The sequence below is a fragment of the Cydia splendana genome, chromosome 19 (assembly GCF_910591565.1).
Source record: "Cydia splendana chromosome 19, ilCydSple1.2, whole genome shotgun sequence".
Classification (NCBI taxonomy): domain Eukaryota; kingdom Metazoa; phylum Arthropoda; class Insecta; order Lepidoptera; family Tortricidae; genus Cydia; species Cydia splendana.
In genome coordinates this window covers 4,836,466-4,857,577 of record NC_085978.1, presented here as the reverse complement: position 1 = coordinate 4,857,577, position 21,112 = coordinate 4,836,466, and the positions used below count along the sequence as shown (strand labels likewise).

Here is a 21,112-nt window from a genome sequence, read left to right as displayed (position 1 = left end):
TGTTAGCGTTAGTGTTTCACATCGCACCATGCAGATATTCTAAGATTTTCTAAAAACACTAAAACATCAATAAATCACTGTAGGTAAACGGTATATAATAATTTGTTCTTTATGATTCAGATCAAGACACAAAAATCGTTTAATGCATCAGTGAGCTCATTTTCCTACTTTCCTTCTCGGCTCATTAGTCTCCAATTTTCTTCGTTTCCGACATAGCGGTTACGCCGTGTAAACCACCTTGATTTGGATAAGACAGTCCCTGCCTACTGCGTCATACACTTTGTGTCGTTTGTGGTAAGGCACATATTTCACTGACCTGGGTGACGCCGAGTAGCTGGACAGTGGACAACCGTCAGTTACCACCGGACTACGTTATCCACCTTGGGTCGTGTATAAATAAATAAACAGTCCTGTGTTTTACCGGACGCGGTCGAAGAGAATGAAGAGATAGTTCAGTCAACCGTCGCGGTACAAAAAGTCCATATTGCACCCAAACTGTGCATTGCATATACAATGCGCGTCTGAACTATGCTGTTGTTAGTTACTATGCCGATAAGGCGAGCTGTAATAGACCTTGTGTAGTATGTAATAAGGCACATATTGCACTGACCTGAGTGAGCCCGAGCCGGTAGCTGGTCACGTCGAGGTCCAGCGCGAGCAGCATATCGTCTACGACCTGACGATCCGAAAGGGGTGATGATGGCGGCGCTTCTTCTGACTCGCTTTCTGACGTGGCGAGCAGTCGGTACCTGTGACCTATGATAGACCTTGTGTGGTGTGTAATAAGGCACATATTGCACTGACCTGAGTGAGCCCGAGCCGGTAGCTGGTCACGTCGAGGTCCAGCGCGAGCAGCATATCGTCTACGACCTGACGATCCGAAAGGGGTGATGACGGCGGCGCTTCTTCTGACTCGCTTTCTGATGTTGCGAGCAGTCGGTACCTGTGGTAATGGTTTATATATTGATAACTAACACGATTTACACTCATGCTTTTATAACTAACACGGGACTTAATCGGGTAAAACTTACATTTATTTATGGCCTGACGTTTCGAACGTGAGGTTACAGAGGGGATTCTGCCTGTGACCAGGAACGTACTGTCACGTTCGAAACGTCAGGCCATAATAGTACATTATTGTCGAGGCACGGAAGTAGCTACTTGCAGGCTGAGGATTCGTATTAAACGGACGACCTTGGGAGTCCGTTTAATTGAATCCGAAGCCAGCAAGTAGCCTTCCAGCCGAGTCATATATAGTGCTTTTCTCAAAAATGGTGCGAGAAATATACATATTTTAGAAATATTTTACAGAAGCAACGTTCTTACGTATATATTTTCACAGAAAAAAGTAGAAACAATTGAAAAAATTAGCTTTGCCGCCTTTTTATTTTTTTAATAAAAAAATAGAAGTGCCGAAAATACGCCAACCTATTTGAGACAGCTAAATAGTCGCGGTACTAATCATCTGTTTGGCTGTTTAATGGGCCTGTGCCTTCATTTGATATGGCCATTTCAACTTTTAAAAAGTTTGGAACTCGACAAATAATGGAATTTGTATGCAACATTGCAGTCCCAAAATCGAGACTGCAATGTTTTTAACTTTTTAATTTTTGACTGACCATAAACTACGCGCTTCGCGACCTATTTTTTAGACGTCAAAGTCGACTTTGCCGTCCATTTTTGAGAAAATAAATGTAAGTTTTACGCGATTAAGTCCCGTGATAGTTATAAAAGTAATCACATTAGTAAAGGGCAAATAACTGTTATATAATGCACTTCGTAGGTACACTTCGAGCCCCAGTATAGGGCCAGCGGGTGCCGAACCCGCATTGCACGGCCCCATACACGTCGTCGGAGGAGGGGGGAATCAAGCGTTTCTGATCCTCCCCCGTTGTGAGGGGGCCCTGGCGATAAGCCGAGGCTGCCGGAGGGCGCCGTGGTGGAATGTCATCCCAGTCGATCCCAGTGCGCCCTCACGAACGGCAGAGAGGGTGAAACGCCGGAGTGGGTTTAGTGGGTAGGGCCATTCTCCCCCTCTCTTGCCAGGAGAGGGGAAAGGAGCGGCGAGTCCCACACACCGTGCATAAACGCATTCCCACTCCGTCAAAAAAAAAAGGTATAGAAGCATTCATTATTATACTATACGATTTATCTGAACGCCTTCCCAGTAGAAGTTAAAACGTTAGAAGGATATTTCAACACAAGGTTAAAATTAAGTGGGAAATGGGACTAATAACTCAACTTGACGTAGTCAAATAGTCAAATATTGGACAATACGCCCTCTTATTGCGTGATGTAATCAAAAGTATTAAAACGATGTATTTTAGAATCATTTTACTTAAACACTCATCTTTCCGCTCCCAACTCAAATGGCTGCCCATTCGGCGTCGTAGAGACATTCATGTACTTTCCCTTCTCTTCAACGTCCTTTTCTCTCCCTCTTCTCCCCCTTATCTCTCGGAGAGATTTAAATTTTTAGCAGACGGCAGCGGGCACCGGCTCCGTTCCAGTGCAGATCTCTCTCTGGCTATCCCGCCACACAAACACCGATCCTATGACAAGTCTTTTACTGTGTACTCTGTCAAATTATGGAATTCCTTACCGTCTTCTCTTCGAAAGTGTCAATCGGTCGCATCGCTAAAGGCGAATTTAAAAAAGTTATGGCTTTCTGACGGAACTTCAATCTAAAAGATGTATGCGGTTAGGTAGTTTTAGTATATATGTATTATATCATATATAATGTATTATATGTATTATATATTTTAAATATATATAGTGTTTGCATGTTTGTTATATTTCATATCCCATACTTTGTATATACATAATTATAGTAGGATATAGGTTTACCTATCTTGTAGGATATTAAATATTTTATCTTTATGCCGTTTAGTACAGCTTTTATGTCTACCGTTCTCCAATTCTCCCTCAATTGCTCAAGGGTTAACTGGAAGAGATCCCTGAAAGGGATAAGTTCGCCTTTGTACTAATGATGTGTGTTCTTTCATGTTGTATGTTTCTTTTTGTACAATAAAGTATTTTACTACTACTTTACTACTACTACTTAAACAATAACTTTAGTCAATCAAGAAAAACTAAACAAAATAAGAATGTTTGCCCCTTAGTAATATGTATAAATTATTGCTAAACATTGCGTCTTTTACCGCAAGACACTCGAGTAAAGGTGTCTGGTATAACCAGTTTTTGAGGCGATGTAAAACGGACCAATAAGAAAAAAAAACCGGACAAGTGCGAGTCGGACTCGCCCACCGAGGGTTCCGTACTTTATAGTATTTGTTGTTATAGCGGCAACAGAACTACATCATCTGTGAAAATTTCAACTGCCTAGCTATCACGGTTCATGAGATACAGCCTGGTGACAGACGGACGGACGGACGGACAGCCGAGTATTAGTAATAGGGTCCCGTTTTTACCCTTTGGGTACGGAACCCTAAAAACGATTGAATGCAAGGGGTTAATGTCTCCAGTCATACCAAGGACGTGATGTTTACGAGTTTGCATTGGTAATTTCATGTCGAATTTATTTCTCTAACATTGAGATTATGTCGTATTTATGCGAGGAGCTTATATTCAAAACCTGATTTGTCAAACCGTGGTGTCAAACTAAGATACCTAAATGAAAAAAAAAACCATTATTTATTGATACAACTGAACTTCAAATCGTGCTCAATGGCGTGCAATAGGAGAGGCCTATGTCCAGCAGTGGACGAGAGTAGGCTGATGATGATGATTAACTGAAACTTGTCGCTATTATTTACCTAAAAATAATATTGCAGACTAATACCGTTTTAAAATTATTCGGAATAACTACCCATACAATAATTTGTTTAATATATACATATATTATTATACTCTTTGAATCATTTTGTTCGTAACGCCAGAGGTTTGAAGTAAGGGTCCTTTGAAAAGATGACAATCAAACCAAACAAAAAGTATTTTCTCCTTAGATAAATAACGGCAAAACAGACTAGCGATTGGCTGAAGTGACAAATCACTTTTTGCATGAGAAATTCTTGTGGGCAAAACTCTTTTTGCATATGATCCCGCTATAAAAAAACAAGGGGTTGCACTCCGGGAGTGCCGGCAGAAGTGAAAACTCAACGACATTGTAACTCAAAATATTAATAACAGGGCCATATAGTGCAAAATGTCTGCAGCACTATGTATAATTGAGGTTAACCCATCTAGCGTTGTATCGTCGCATTACTTGAAACCCCTAAGCACATCACTGTGAGTATTAATACCAGTTTGAGGGAAACTCTCTAGATGACATTTAAATCAAAAACCAATGACATTGTCCGTCACACATAACATAACGTCACGCAAGCGCCCTGCGCCGCCTACATGAAATAGCAGGCTCAGGCATACATTTTCGTCGTGCGGTAGAAAGAGAGGAGAGACGCCTTACGCGTTACGCTTTACGCGTTACGCCTTACGCGTTACGCCTTACGCTGTCTCGAGTTTATCATTTTTTCCCCACCTCAAAAAGTGCACAGCGCCGCTAAAGAAGTTTTCACTTCAAAAATCATAATACTTTGGGAAAATAAGATTTACGCAGTAACGAAATTTGACTTTCTAAAGCAGATAACATTAACTTAACTTTTTTTTTGTGACAAACCCGGTTTTGAATAGAAGCTCCTCATGTATAATATTATAACAGAATGTTTTTTTTAAATATATATCTTCAGTCAACATAAAGAAATCACAAATCTAAATGATAAAATTGAAAAAAATAATGAAAATAATTTTGACGACCGGTCTGGCCTAGTGGGTAGTGACCCTGCCTGTGAAGCCGATGGTCCTGGGTTCGAATCCCAGTAAGGGCATTTATTTGTGTGATGACACAGATATTTGTTCCTGAGTCATGGTTGTTTTCTATGTATTTAAGTATTTATATATTATATATATCGTTGTCTGAGTACCCTCAACACAAGCCTTCTTGAGCTTACTGGGGGACTTGGTCAATCTGTGTAAGAATGTCCTATAATATTTATTTATTTAATATTTAATAATAATTAGAAAAAGTGCATAGATTCAGCTAAACGGTATTATATCAGCAACATTGACTCTTTATAGGCCTTATAACCTTGTAACAAGGATTACGAATGGCCATGGTCAAAGTTCCATAAAATCTGACGTACCTCCTGGCGAACTCGGAGAGCGGCATGTGTTCGGGGAAGCCCTGCTTGTAGAGGCGCGCCGCGTCCAGAAGCTGGAAGCCACGGAACTGCGGGCAACATGGCAGCATTAGCTAATGAATCATGTATGTAAAGATGTAGTGCATAATAGGGTTGTTGACACATGGTGAACTGTAAAACTAAATCTAGTTAAATAGATAGAAAATAAGCAATTTATCACAATAAATTGGAAACTCAAATAATATATGGGAATAATAAAGAAAATACAAGACCTCAAAGTTAAAAAAAAAATTAACTTCCAAATAGGAAAATAAATAATGGTATCATTCGATTCCTTACATTTTATTTAAAAAGTATTGAATACCAACAATATACATAAACGCAATATTTCACCGACAAAATCGCAATTTCCTTGTTTTCCATACATCGAAACGGCTCTAACGTTACATCGTGACGTCACGATGTATTGGCAATTTGTTAGAAGCATTTCGTCAGTAAAGTGCGGGTGCCAGACTTTGACCATCATTTGCGACTTTTGTATTGCTTTAAGACAATGGGTCCCATACAGACATTTGATCCTCAAACCAAACCTGATCGATAAATACCATTCATAAAAAAAATTCAAATACCCTATTGTATTTTCTCGGAAACGTTCGTATTTGTCATGCTACTTCAGTCAACCTCAGTACTTTTTGCACTGAGACTGACTGAAATAGCAAGACACGTTCGTACGTTTCCGTCACCCGTGTCGCAGCGACATAATATGCCTATCATGCTGCCCGGTACAAAATCGAGCTACAACTACAAGGCATTAAAAAATACCTGCGACACTGCAGTAGCACATTAACATCATCGCTCTGGTCATTTCGCTGCGCGGTAATAAGGGAGCACACGAACTATATGCCGCCCGCGCCACAGTGACGCAACGTGTCCACAATACCGTCCGCTACGAACTTGACAAGAGCTACAAGGAATTAAGAAAAAAACCATATACCTGCGAGCGCAGCAGCGGCACATTGATATCATCGGTCTGGTCATTCGGCTGAGCGGTAAGAAGGCAGCACACGAACTATACGCCGCCCGCGCCGTAGCGACGCAATGTGTCCACAATACCGTCCGCTACGAACTTGACAAGAGTGAGCTACAAGGAATTAAGAATAAAAACCATATACCATACCTGCGAGCGCAGCAGCGGCACATTGACATCATCGGCTTGGTCATTAGGCTCAGCGGTAAGAAGGCAGCACACAAACTGCACACCGCCCGCGCCGCAGCGACGCAATGAGTCCACAATACCGTCCGCTACGAACTTGACAAGATCGAGCTACAAGGTATTAAGAATAAAAACCATATACCTGCGAGCGCAGCAGCGGCACATTGACATCATCGGCTTGGTCATTAGGCTGAGCGGTAAGCAGGCAGCACACGAACTGCACGCCGCCAGCGCCGCAGCGACGCAATGTGTCCACAATGCCGTCCGCTACGAACTTGGCTTGTAACGCTGTTGAGCGCCGTTTCATGCCCGCTGTTCCTGTATAAATAATAAATAGTATAACGTTTTGCGTCAAGAGTCTCCGTATGATATTGATGATGAGAGTAAGTTATGATAGTAGCTTCAGTGTTAAAATTGACTAAATATAAAGTGAGCCGATCTTGTTGAAACTTGTTCGAGAGATCGGCACACTTCGTTTCGTGAACCCTACCAGCGGTGAGCGTGCGGCGGATGGAGGAGGCGCGGCGCAGCGTGGCGGTGTCGCCGGCGCCCGCGCCCCACGCGCACGCGCCCGCGCCCGCGCCGCAAGCGCCGCGCGCCCAGCTCGACAGCCGCCCGATCTCCTCGCTGCAACCAAAAAGGCACGCTCGGCACTACGCCACAGAGTAGATAATAGTACGTATAAAATCCTCACAGTGATGACAACAATCATGCTGTACCTCTCGCAAGACTAGTCCTTTTTCTATTTTTCGGCCGCAAAGCGTCAACTTTCGGCCCACGGTGCTAAACGAAGTTGCCGTTTTCCGGCTCCGTCGAACAGAATAATAGTATACACACCTTGACCAGTAAATAAAAAAGCCTCGGATCACATGTTGTGATGTGAGACATTCCTTATTTTGCTGCACTAGGTATTTAATATACTATTTCTCACTTACACGAATACCACTGACTACTATAGGTATACTGTAAAAATCTAATTCCATTTAGATCTAAAAATAATGTAAAAATGTATGTCTGTATTCCCATATAACCATTCCAGTCGCAGAATCACAAAGTGGTAACTAAATGTCAGATGTGTCGTAACAGAGTCCACACAATGTGTCTAGAATTGTTTCGAAACAAAGTGTCGTCGCCGTGTCTACACTTTTCCGTAACAAGGTGTCGACACATTTGTGTGCACTTTGCGTGCGGTTTGCGACTAAATCTGACAGCAAATTTGTGACAGCAAATGTCAATATAAAATACCTCTTGAAAACCAAGGTTTGTCAAACTACTATTAGTGTCTCGTGTGCTCGTAATTCTAGTAAGTCATCATGGGCAATGCAAATGATAATAATCGACCGAAACCATATAAACACCCAACACCCGTCAACCTTTTACAGAAAAGTTTTTAAAGAAATTCAATAAGCTACTTAGGTCAGGCAACGAATGCTCCAAAAGTTGTAGAGGGAAATGCTCGGAACACAATTTTTGACTCCGTAACTCGGTTTGACAAGTTAGGAGGTGAACATATCAAAAGTCCCCGGCCGTAGCCCTTGAGCGGGGGGGAGAGAGGGGGCTTTGAAGGTCCCATTTTCCCGTTTTTCGATTATATCTAAACTATGCATCTCAGCGACATGGCCACTTATACAAAATGAAAGGTAATTTAATTTGTTACAAGTTTATTCCGTCAATTTTTTCGATATGTTGAATAGTTTTTGAGATATCCGCTCTTGAAAGTTTATTTAGCCCATATAACCATTCCAGTCGCAGAATCACAAAGTGGTAACTAAATGTCAGATGTGTCGTAACAGAGTCCACACAATGTGTCTAGAATTGTTTCGAAACAAAGTGTCGTCGCCGTGTCTACACTTTTCCGTAACAAGGTGTCGACACATTTGTGTGCACTTTGCGTGCGGTTTGCGACTAAATCTGACAGCAAATTTGTGACAGCAAATGTCAATATAAAATACCTCTTGAAAACCAAGGTTTGTCAAACTACTATTAGTGTCTCGTGTGCTCGTAATTCTAGTAAGTCATCATGGGCAATGCAAATGATAATAATCGACCGAAACCATATAAACACCCAACACCCGTCAACCTTTTACAGAAAAGTTTTTAAAGAAATTCAATAAGCTACTTAGGTCAGGCAACGAATGCTCCAAAAGTTGTAGAGGGAAATGCTCGGAACACAATTTTTGACTCCGTAACTCGGTTTGACAAGTTAGGAGGTGAACATATCAAAAGTCCCCGGCCGTAGCCCTTGAGCGGGGGGGAGAGAGGGGGCTTTGAAGGTCCCATTTTCCCGTTTTTCGATTATATCTAAACTATGCATCTCAGCGACATGGCCACTTATACAAAATGAAAGGTAATTTAATTTGTTACAAGTTTATTCCGTCAATTTTTTCGATATGTTGAATAGTTTTTGAGATATCCGCTCTTGAAAGTTTATTTAGGGCTCTCAATTTTATCTTGATATATCTATATCAGTGAAGGTGCTAGGCCGTGTTTGGTATCGTTTTCGTATAAATCTGGGCTGCTGAATCCATTTAAGATATCACATTGACACCATTCCACAAAATAAAAATAAATCTTTTTAGGGTTCCGTACCTCAAAAGGAAAAAACGGAACCCTTATAGGATCACTCGTGCGTCTGTATGTATGTCCGTCTGAATACACAAAATAGTTCTTTACCTATAGATGACAGGAAAACCTATTAGAAATGTGCAGTCAAGCGCGAGTCGGACTTAATGTACGGAACCCTTAATACGCGAGTCCGACTCGCACTTGGCCGGTTTTTTTGAAACTCTTCTTGACGCTTAACCGCTGAACCGATTTCGTTGAAATTTGGTATAGAAATAGTTTGCGTCCCGGAACAGGACATAGGATAGATCTTATAACCAAAATCATCTTTTGAAGGTGTGAAAAGTGGCGTGGAAATTTGTACGGGAAATCAATAACCGCTGAACCGATTTATATGAAATTTGGGATGGTCTACATCTTTGATTTAGTTAAAAATGATGAAAAAACATGACTTCAAACCTAAACTTAAACAGTATTAACTTCAAGAAGTCAATTCTGAATTCCCCCCTACACCTCATTTCACACCTTTAAAGGGTGATTTTTGAGATAACTTATTATATCCTGTCTCGGGACTCAAAATATATGTGTACCAAATTTAAATTAAAACTGTTCAGCAGTTTAAGCGTGAAGAGGAGTTTAAAAGAAAGTATTTTAATAAGTTTATATGTTTTTACTTCGGAATGGTGTCAATGTGATACCTTAACTAAATTTGGTACTGCGAATTTATACGAAAACGATACCAAAACATGGCCTCGTAGCTTTACTGTTGTAGAAGTGAAAATAAAATTGAGTGCCCTAAATTCTTATTACTTGGCCAAACTTGTGTAGAAGGAAAAGGTAAAATAAAAGTCTTCGGCAGGAATATAAGACACAAATATATTTTTTTTTTGCGTTACTATTTCATTCATCAAATATAAACATACCTTGATTATACTATTCTAGTGAGATCCTCATAGATAAACAAAAACATTTACTTAAAAAATTACAAGGTCGAAATGTCACGGAACTTTTTTTTTTTTTCCTTTATTAAGGGGCTTTTTCGATTGAACGAATATGTCACCCCATAAAAAACAGACTTAATTAACAAAGTTAAAAGAAAGTAAATAGCTACATCTAGTTTTATTACATCACACATTTCTGTCCCTCAGACCGCACTTAACAATATTTAGTACCTTTTCAACAACCTCAGACATGGGGTTCGAAAGGTAGGTATTACATAACCCAATGGAACTGTCATTGTCATGAAATATCTGTCTTCTAAGTCGCTCATTTCGGACACACTCCATTAAAATATGATACACATCCTCGACGCGATTACATAAGGTGCATAATTCCGAATTCACTTTACGCATGAGGTAGGCGAACTTATTCAATGGAATGTGTCCAGAGCGCAATCTCAATAATAAAACTGGATCCTGCCTACACAACACACTATTATCAATCCAAGGAGAATTAAAGGGTTGTGGCTGTATTGTCTTATACCAAATACCTTTGTCCCTAGATCTCTCGTCGAAATATTCCTTCCACAATTCGCGACACTTTAATTTGACTAAATGTAAACAGTCATTATTGCCCCCATATAATGTTTCAAGTGAAATTCAATGCCATCGCTGCATGCCTGTTTTGCTAATGCATCAGCTGTCTCATTGCCACTTATACCTACATGCGATGGAATCCATTGCAATATTATAACTTTTGCCATAGATTTAGTAATATGTGAAAAATATAAACTTTTATGACAAAAAAAATCTGGACACAATTTAAGAATCACCCAATTGCGTCGAGGAATCATCTGTATTTTTGCATGTTTCATTACCTCCTCGCTTCTTTTTTGTCCTTTGTATTCTGTAGCAATTTGTTAGATCTGAAAATAAAGATAACTTGCGTCGTCACGGATGTCGATTTATAGGTTTTAGGGAGTGCAGAATTCGAAAACGATGATCATTTTATAATCCAAGATGGCGGCTACGTATTTTGTCATAAAAGTGGAATCCAAAATAGTCATCATTTTCGAAATCTGCGCCCCCCAAAACCTATAAAACGACACCCATGACGACTTTTATGACAGTGCATGGCCGCCATTTTGGATTCCAAAATGGTCATCATTTTCGAAAGCGGGGCCCCCTAAAACCTATAAAACGACATACATGACGACTTTTATGACATAGTGCCTGGCCGCCATCTTGGAATCCAAAATGGTCATCATTTTCGAAATCTGCGCCCCCTAAAACCTATAAAACGACACCCATGACGACTTTTATGACATAGTGCATAGCCGCCATTTTGGAATACAAAATGGTTATCATTTTCTAAATCTGCGCCCCCCAAAACCTATAAAACGACACCCATGACGACTTTTATGACATAGTGCATGGCCGCCATTTTGGATTTCAAAATGGTTATCATTTTCTAAATCGGGGCCCTTAAAACCTATAAAACGACATCCATGACGACTTTTATGACATAGTGCATGGCCGCCATCTTGGAATCCAAAATGGTTATCATTTTCGAAATCTGCGCCCCCTAAAACCTATAAAACGACACCCATGACGACTTTTATGGCATAGTGCATGGCCGCCATTTTGGATTCCAAAATGGTCATCTTTTTCAAAATTGGGGCCCCCTAAAACGTATAAAACGACACCCATGACGACTTTTATGACACAGTGCATGGCCGCCATTTCGGATTCCAAAATGGTAATTATTTTCGAAATCGGCACTCCCTAAAACCTATATATCGACACCCATCTCGACTTTTATGACAAAGTGTTTTGCTACCATCTGCATGCAAGACATTTCTATTATTTTTACGTACAAAAATGGCCCCCTGTCAACTTTCAATCGAGATTTAATCGATAATTTATTCGATTAATATTCAGATTAATTCAATTTCAATCTATGTTAGGTCGACTAAACTAATCGCGATTAAAATTTGAGAATTAACTTTTTTTATTCCATTAATTAGTCGAATAAACAGTTAATCGATTAATGCCCATCTCTGACCACGGCATTTTTACACTTTGAGAATATCTGAAAACAAATCAACACAAGGAGCCATTTTGCAAATCCAGTAACATACCAGTAACTTTGTTATTACTTTTGACAGCGCGTGTCATGTGTCAACACAGAGTCGACACAAAGTCGAAACATTTGTGACTGCAATATTTCTCAGCCTTGAACCATATTTATACATCATAATTAACAAGTTTCGTAGTATGTAAAGCGTTATTTCTGTTATTTAAGTATAGTATACGCATCGAAGTACTAAAAATGCTTCAAATAATATAGTTATGAACACAGGCACTGAGAAGTAAACAATTTCATTTCCGGCTAAACTAAAACAATGTGGTGGCGCGTTGATTATATTACACTTAGTTTATCAAATCACTCGAGCAGTTTAATTCCCCATAATAATTTAAGTCATATTGTAATATAAATGCAAACAATATATAATTACGTCTTGTAATCCGTTTAAGAGATGGCGTATTAATGTCACTTATTTTTATTTAAGTATTTTTCCATCTGACAGTTTCCGTTTGACAGGAACAAAATGAACGAATGAACGAATGATTTTGGCATAAAGTAGTCGCAAACCCGAAACAATGTGTGCACACGGCGACCACACTTTATGTCACTTTGTGTCATGTGTCGACCCTTCCCCATTTCTGGTAACTGTGTCGACACGGCGACGACTCTGCGACTGGAATTGTGACCGAAACAGATGGTGTCGACACAAGATGTGTCAACACCGCGTCGTAACGGCGACTGGAAATGGTTGTATGGGAGGGCTCTCAATTTTATCTTGATATATCTATATCAGTGAAGGTGCTAGGCCGTGTTTGGTATCGTTTTCGTATAAATCTGGGCTGCTGAATCCATTTAAGATATCACATTGACACCATTCCACAAAATAAAAATAAATCTTTTTAGGGTTCCGTACCTCAAAAGGAAAAAACGGAACCCTTATAGGATCACTCGTGCGTCTGTATGTATGTCCGTCTGAATACACAAAATAGTTCTTTACCTATAGATGACAGGAAAACCTATTAGAAATGTGCAGTCAAGCGCGAGTCGGACTTAATGTACGGAACCCTTAATACGCGAGTCCGACTCGCACTTGGCCGGTTTTTTTGAAACTCTTCTTGACGCTTAACCGCTGAACCGATTTCGTTGAAATTTGGTATAGAAATAGTTTGCGTCCCGGAACAGGACATAGGATAGATCTTATAACCAAAATCATCTTTTGAAGGTGTGAAAAGTGGCGTGGAAATTTGTACGGGAAATCAATAACCGCTGAACCGATTTATATGAAATTTGGGATGGTCTACATCTTTGATTTAGTTAAAAATGATGAAAAAACATGACTTCAAACCTAAACTTAAACAGTATTAACTTCAAGAAGTCAATTCTGAATTCCCCCCTACACCTCATTTCACACCTTTAAAGGGTGATTTTTGAGATAACTTATTATATCCTGTCTCGGGACTCAAAATATATGTGTACCAAATTTAAATTAAAACTGTTCAGCAGTTTAAGCGTGAAGAGGAGTTTAAAAGAAAGTATTTTAATAAGTTTATATGTTTTTACTTCGGAATGGTGTCAATGTGATACCTTAACTAAATTTGGTACTGCGAATTTATACGAAAACGATACCAAAACATGGCCTCGTAGCTTTACTGTTGTAGAAGTGAAAATAAAATTGAGTGCCCTAAATTCTTATTACTTGGCCAAACTTGTGTAGAAGGAAAAGGTAAAATAAAAGTCTTCGGCAGGAATATAAGACACAAATATATTTTTTTTTTGCGTTACTATTTCATTCATCAAATATAAACATACCTTGATTATACTATTCTAGTGAGATCCTCATAGATAAACAAAAACATTTACTTAAAAAATTACAAGGTCGAAATGTCACGGAACTTTTTTTTTTTTTCCTTTATTAAGGGGCTTTTTCGATTGAACGAATATGTCACCCCATAAAAAACAGACTTAATTAACAAAGTTAAAAGAAAGTAAATAGCTACATCTAGTTTTATTACATCACACATTTCTGTCCCTCAGACCGCACTTAACAATATTTAGTACCTTTTCAACAACCTCAGACATGGGGTTCGAAAGGTAGGTATTACATAACCCAATGGAACTGTCATTGTCATGAAATATCTGTCTTCTAAGTCGCTCATTTCGGACACACTCCATTAAAATATGATACACATCCTCGACGCGATTACATAAGGTGCATAATTCCGAATTCACTTTACGCATGAGGTAGGCGAACTTATTCAATGGAATGTGTCCAGAGCGCAATCTCAATAATAAAACTAGATCCTGCCTACACAACACACTATTATCAATCCAAGGAGAATTAAAGGGTTGTGGCTGTATTGTCTTATACCAAATACCTTTGTCCCTAGATCTCTCGTCGAAATATTCCTTCCACAATTCGCGACACTTTAATTTGACTAAATGTAAACAGTCATTATTGCCCCCATATAATGTTTCAAGTGAAATTCAATGCCATCGCTGCATGCCTGTTTTGCTAATGCATCAGCTGTCTCATTGCCACTTATACCTACATGCGATGGAATCCATTGCAATATTATAACTTTTGCCATAGATTTAGTAATATGTGAAAAATATAAACTTTTATGACAAAAAAAATCTGGACACAATTTAAGAATCACCCAATTGCGTCGAGGAATCATCTGTATTTTTGCATGTTTCATTACCTCCTCGCTTCTTTTTTGTCCTTTGTATTCTGTAGCAATTTGTTAGATCTGAAAATAAAGATAACTTGCGTCGTCACGGATGTCGATTTATAGGTTTTAGGGAGTGCAGAATTCGAAAACGATGATCATTTTATAATCCAAGATGGCGGCTACGTATTTTGTCATAAAAGTGGAATCCAAAATAGTCATCATTTTCGAAATCTGCGCCCCCCAAAACCTATAAAACGACACCCATGACGACTTTTATGACAGTGCATGGCCGCCATTTTGGATTCCAAAATGGTCATCATTTTCGAAAGCGGGGCCCCCTAAAACCTATAAAACGACATACATGACGACTTTTATGACATAGTGCCTGGCCGCCATCTTGGAATCCAAAATGGTCATCATTTTCGAAATCTGCGCCCCCTAAAACCTATAAAACGACACCCATGACGACTTTTATGACATAGTGCATAGCCGCCATTTTGGAATACAAAATGGTTATCATTTTCTAAATCTGCGCCCCCCAAAACCTATAAAACGACACCCATGACGACTTTTATGACATAGTGCATGGCCGCCATTTTGGATTTCAAAATGGTTATCATTTTCTAAATCGGGGCCCTTAAAACCTATAAAACGACATCCATGACGACTTTTATGACATAGTGCATGGCCGCCATCTTGGAATCCAAAATGGTTATCATTTTCGAAATCTGCGCCCCCTAAAACCTATAAAACGACACCCATGACGACTTTTATGGCATAGTGCATGGCCGCCATTTTGGATTCCAAAATGGTCATCTTTTTCAAAATTGGGGCCCCCTAAAACGTATAAAACGACACCCATGACGACTTTTATGACACAGTGCATGGCCGCCATTTCGGATTCCAAAATGGTAATTATTTTCGAAATCGGCACTCCCTAAAACCTATATATCGACACCCATCTCGACTTTTATGACAAAGTGTTTTGCTACCATCTGCATGCAAGACATTTCTATTATTTTTACGTACAAAAATGGCCCCCTGTCAACTTTCAATCGAGATTTAATCGATAATTTATTCGATTAATATTCAGATTAATTCAATTTCAATCTATGTTAGGTCGACTAAACTAATCGCGATTAAAATTTGAGAATTAACTTTTTTTATTCCATTAATTAGTCGAATAAACAGTTAATCGATTAATGCCCATCTCTGACCACGGCATTTTTACACTTTGAGAATATCTGAAAACAAATCAACACAAGGAGCCATTTTGCAAATCCAGTAACATACCAGTAACTTTGTTATTACTTTTGACAGCGCGTGTCATGTGTCAACACAGAGTCGACACAAAGTCGAAACATTTGTGACTGCAATATTTCTCAGCCTTGAACCATATTTATACATCATAATTAACAAGTTTCGTAGTATGTAAAGCGTTATTTCTGTTATTTAAGTATAGTATACGCATCGAAGTACTAAAAATGCTTCAAATAATATAGTTATGAACACAGGCACTGAGAAGTAAACAATTTCATTTCCGGCTAAACTAAAACAATGTGGTGGCGCGTTGATTATATTACACTTAGTTTATCAAATCACTCGAGCAGTTTAATTCCCCATAATAATTTAAGTCATATTGTAATATAAATGCAAACAATATATAATTACGTCTTGTAATCCGTTTAAGAGATGGCGTATTAATGTCACTTATTTTTATTTAAGTATTTTTCCATCTGACAGTTTCCGTTTGACAGGAACAAAATGAACGAATGAACGAATGATTTTGGCATAAAGTAGTCGCAAACCCGAAACAATGTGTGCACACGGCGACCACACTTTATGTCACTTTGTGTCATGTGTCGACCCTTCCCCATTTCTGGTAACTGTGTCGACACGGCGACGACTCTGCGACTGGAATTGTGACCGAAACAGATGGTGTCGACACAAGATGTGTCAACACCGCGTCGTAACGGCGACTGGAAATGGTTGTATGGGTTGTCTTTGGACATTTCACTCACATTTTTTTTCTACTCGTCGACTGTAATTCTTGAATTAAGATTACTTACACCAAACTGCAATTGGGTATTTTTAATGTATGGGCTCCCAACTCAACTATAATACTAGTGGCTCAGAGCTTGAAATAACATGGTGCTAAGAGCTTTAAATACACCGTGTTTTTTTTGATTTCCGTTAATTTCAAGGGTGCATTCCTGAGCTTAAATCAAGTAACTTTCTCAAAGACACCGATGTTCTAATTAAGTCCATTTCGGAGATAATCCATAATTTATTTTTTTACTATAAGGCCTCTACAAGCGTGTACACTTGCCTTAGGGCCGGCTTACATATTGATTAGTGTTTAGAATGAGTTCATACATTTGCTACTAAACTTAAGTACAATCTCGGTCGATTGATGTACGAAATGACATTGATATGTCACAGATTTCAATTGTTTGGTTGAGTTAAATGTAATGCCCGTGTTACAACAACGCTATATGCTACATTTAATTACTTTTTAAACAAAAAAAAAAAAAAACAAAAAAGAAAACAAAAAAAAATTTTTTTTTGAAAACTAACTATGCCATTTAGTTCTTATAAACGTACTTAATTATACCCCGAAGTTAACGGAATTCAATAAAAACACGGTGTATTAAAGAAAAACAATACGAAATTTATGTGTAAAAAAATACAAAAAGTTATAATATCCCAGGATACAATTACTGGGGATCGAACCCAGACCCTCTGTGCAAACAGAAAAAGCGAACGTTTACAAACTGAGCCAAATAGTTCTTAGATGGGTTGACGAAATTTAGCTACTCCTTCTCAAATTAAAATTAGTTAAAATTAAATATCTAAATACCGCCTAAACCAGCGATAATTTTTTTCTGCATTTTTTGCTATTAACTCTGTAAACATGTTTCAAAAAGAAAAAAGTCTTATGATATCGATACGACTATTTGTTTAGGCGCCAGGTATCACGACTCCGCCATTTTTAAAAATTTCCAAAAACCGGATTGACAAAAAAATTTTATTTAGTCATAAAATTCGGTCACAAAATTTCACGAGAATCGGTTAAGAATTGCGACCTGTAGAGGAGAACATCCGGACATACGAAAGCAAAATGCCCGAGTCAAAACGTAGACCTTCGCTTCGCTTCGGTCAATTAATTTTGATACAGTTTAGTCAACTATAATGAAATTGACCAATCACAGCTCGCCGCGATCAATAGGATGAAACAAAACCATAGCTCAAAATAATTATTTATTTTAGGTTGTATAGTAGAAACAATTGCTTCATAAGCCAGAAACGCGCATGTGACACCCTTAATATAGCAACATCCATAGACTACGAAAACCACTTAGCGTTGCTTGTTAGTCTCCATAGGCTACGGTGGCCGAAATCGAGAAAACAACTGTCTAAAAGTTTAATCTAGCGCGGAGCAAGTACCAGGGCCTCATGAGTTACGAGAAGGTGTCGTTGACCTGCCCGCCGGGGCGCGTACCAGTATGAAGGTATCGCGGCTGCTCGCGTATCTTAGCTTTTGGTTTGGTTTGTTTGTATGATTCTACTAGTTTAAAGTATTATTTTTGTTGACTCGTAGAAAGAGTATTGTATACGAGTACAATAGTGATATAATCAAGCTTTTCAATCTCGTAACGGTACTCGACTGAAAAGCTCTCTATTATATCACGATTGTATAAAATGCTATTGTGACCTATCTGAGTAACAGCAGTGAGTCATTTTCCGAACGCAAATGAACGATAAGCTCTGATCATGTTTAGCTACATCAAAACCGTTAATACGAGTAGATCAACTTACGTTTGGCTTTCCTGCAATAAAGTAAGCGCTTTCTTTGTCACTGGGCTCTCCCTGCTCGCTTTTACCCACCCAGTCACGTCATACAGGACTGGATTTGTTCCCTGAAAAAAAAAAAACATGATTAAAGCTCTACACTTTTCCCTCTAGACACGATATTTGAAATATTCAATTAAATGACACATATTGAATTTCTACTTTTTGTTGTACACAAGTTTTTGACACTTTTTCGTAAAATGCATATTGTAAGACGAACTGTCGTGCGTGCGGCGCCTTCTTGATTAGATCTTGAGTTTGGTTGGGCGGCCCGTAGTGCGTCATCACTCGCTCTAAGAACGTGTCGTCGGATGAGCCGGGATACATGGATTCTTCGTCCAAAAGTAGTTACCTGGAGGTGTTGTAAAACGAACTGTCGTGCGTGCGGGCGGCGCCTTTTTGATTAGATATTGAGTTTGGTTGGGCGGCCCGTAGTGCGTCATAACTCGCTCTAAGAACGTGTCGTCGGATGAGCCGGGATACATGGATTCTTCGTCCAAAAGTAGTTACCTGGAGGTGTTGTAAAACGAACTGTCGTGCGTGCGGGCGGCGCCTTTTTGATTAGATATTGAGTTTGGTTGGGCGGCCCGTAGTGCGTCATAACTCGCTCTAAGAACGTGTCGTCGGATGAGCCGGGATACATGGATTCTTCGTCCAAAAGTAGTTACCTGGAGGTGTTGTAAAACGAACTGTCGTGCGTGCGGCGCCTTCTTGATTAGATATTGAGTTTGGTTCGGCGGCCCGTAGTGCGTCATCACTCGCTCTAAGAACGTGTCGTCGGATGAGCCGGGATACATCGATTCTTCGTCCAAAAGCCTGATAACAAAATACAAATTATTGTAAACTCATATTGCGGGCCCAAAATGCGATTTATTTATCAGTATCAAAATTTGACTAAAGCCGATAAACTAAAATATGTTTAAAGGCCCTGAATTTAAACTGTCGTGAGACATACTAACATTAAACTAATTTTACGGTTTAAACTTACTTGTTTTTAGTCACCCGCGCGACATTTTCGGAGAGCCTAGGTCTCCTTTCTCAAGCATTAACAGTGCGAGCATCGTTCACGATGACTGTGCTTCGCGTACTGCTGCGCGCCGTGTTGCACGTTGCTCGCGGGCTGAGAGAACCGGTTGGGGGAGGTCGCTACAAGTATTAGGTGACCCAAACCAGTTCATTCAGCGTGCGCGCAGCGTGGCAGTACGCGAAGCACGGCCGTTGAAACACTGTTAGACCTACACCTAGGCTCTCCGAAACATGTCGCGCGAGTGACTAAAAACACGTGAGTTTAAACCGTAAAATAGTTTACAGATTATGTATCCAATAATGACGCAAAGAATAATTTAACAAACCATAAAAGACCGCGTCGATCGCACTCGCGCAGGTCGGCCTGCGAGCTGCGAACGATGGAGTTCTGCGGAGACTTGTCAAGCAGTTCCACCATCGGTCCCGGGTTCACGGTCTCTGACAGCCAATCTGCAAATAAAAACAAATCATGAAATCAGGTTTATGAGGAAATTCTAAGCAAATCGAACTAGGATTTCAATACATTTTTTTTACAAACTTTTTTCCGATTGTACTGAAATTAAGCATACATACGTAAATCGGATGACAATGCAATATTATGATGATATGAAGCTGATCCGATGATGGAGACAGGAGGTGGTTATGGAAACTCTGTGATAAAACAACGGAAAACTAATTGTGTTTGGAGTTGTTGGAATTGTCTCGATGAGTATTAGTTGTCTGTGAAAAGAAAAGTACAGTCAGCGATGCAAGCTTGTGCCAATAATGAAATTTTTGCTAAAAACTCATTTACTTTTCGTTTGGCGTTAACATATTCAGCGCCAAGACCCCGACTGTCGGGTACACTGTTCGTGGTGACTACGCGCTCCATATGGCGAAGACGTGGCTACGCGCTACGAGCGTAACACGTAGCACTTAGTGGAATGAATGTGTTAATGATTGTAACCATGGTTACGTGCTCAGAAATTGTGTAAGGTTTACCTTCCTCAGCCCCGTCGTCTAGCGTGATGCCTTCCTGTGCGTAGCGCTCTCGTGGCGCCACCAACAGGGCGTCGTGGAAGACAGCTTGCAAACGCTCCTGTGAACATTTATAAACATTTTAGTAAGATCAAATAATAAATAATCAAAAAACGGATTTCATACAAGTTTTAGCCGTTGTTTGGAATATTTCCACGTTTACCTCACATTGTTTTTACTTCGAACAGGTAAGATAATCAGCCTTTTGCTAATGCGTACTTTTCAATTTAAGCACAGTAATTATTTGTGTTTAAATGGCGGCATGGTTGTTAGAAAAAAAATATTGGACATTCTTACACAAATTGACTAAGCCCCACGGTAAGCTCAAGAAGGCTTGTGTTGTGGGTACTCAGACAACGATATACCGGGTGTGGCCTGTAACATGAGCAAAGAATTAAAACATAGATTGTACTCCTCAAACCGTGACACTTTTGTTCAACAACTTTTAAAAATTATGAAGTATCTAGACTCCCTATTTTTCATACAAAATAAATATTATCTTCAATGGACGCCATCGCCACGCCATATCATTGTGATTGACGTTGCTTGTCACGCCTTAAACATAACAAAATTCGCAATACATTGCG

General features: G+C 39.4%; 2 protein-coding genes across 2 annotated transcripts in view; both read right to left on the bottom strand.

Annotated features, from left to right (window-relative positions):
• Positions 1–745, bottom strand: part of LOC134800160 (unconventional myosin-XVIIIa) — a 139,733-nt gene extending 138,988 nt beyond the window's left edge. Inside the window, exon 1 of the mRNA XM_063772635.1 lies at positions 611–745. Coding sequence (XP_063628705.1) covers positions 611–664 — 54 coding nt within the window. The 5' untranslated portion in view covers positions 665–745. The remainder of the gene's footprint in view (positions 1–610) is intronic.
• An 11-nt stretch (positions 746–756) lies between these two features.
• Positions 757–21,112, bottom strand: part of LOC134800279 (unconventional myosin-XVIIIa-like) — a 142,109-nt gene continuing 121,753 nt past the window's right edge. Inside the window, exons 14-21 of the mRNA XM_063772789.1 lie at positions 20,490–20,586; positions 19,835–19,958; positions 19,151–19,298; positions 18,450–18,550; positions 6,860–6,996; positions 6,512–6,687; positions 5,160–5,245; positions 757–943 (exon numbers count right to left, since the gene is read on the bottom strand). Coding sequence (XP_063628859.1) covers positions 757–943; positions 5,160–5,245; positions 6,512–6,687; positions 6,860–6,996; positions 18,450–18,550; positions 19,151–19,298; positions 19,835–19,958; positions 20,490–20,586 — 1,056 coding nt within the window. The remainder of the gene's footprint in view (positions 944–5,159; positions 5,246–6,511; positions 6,688–6,859; positions 6,997–18,449; positions 18,551–19,150; positions 19,299–19,834; positions 19,959–20,489; positions 20,587–21,112) is intronic.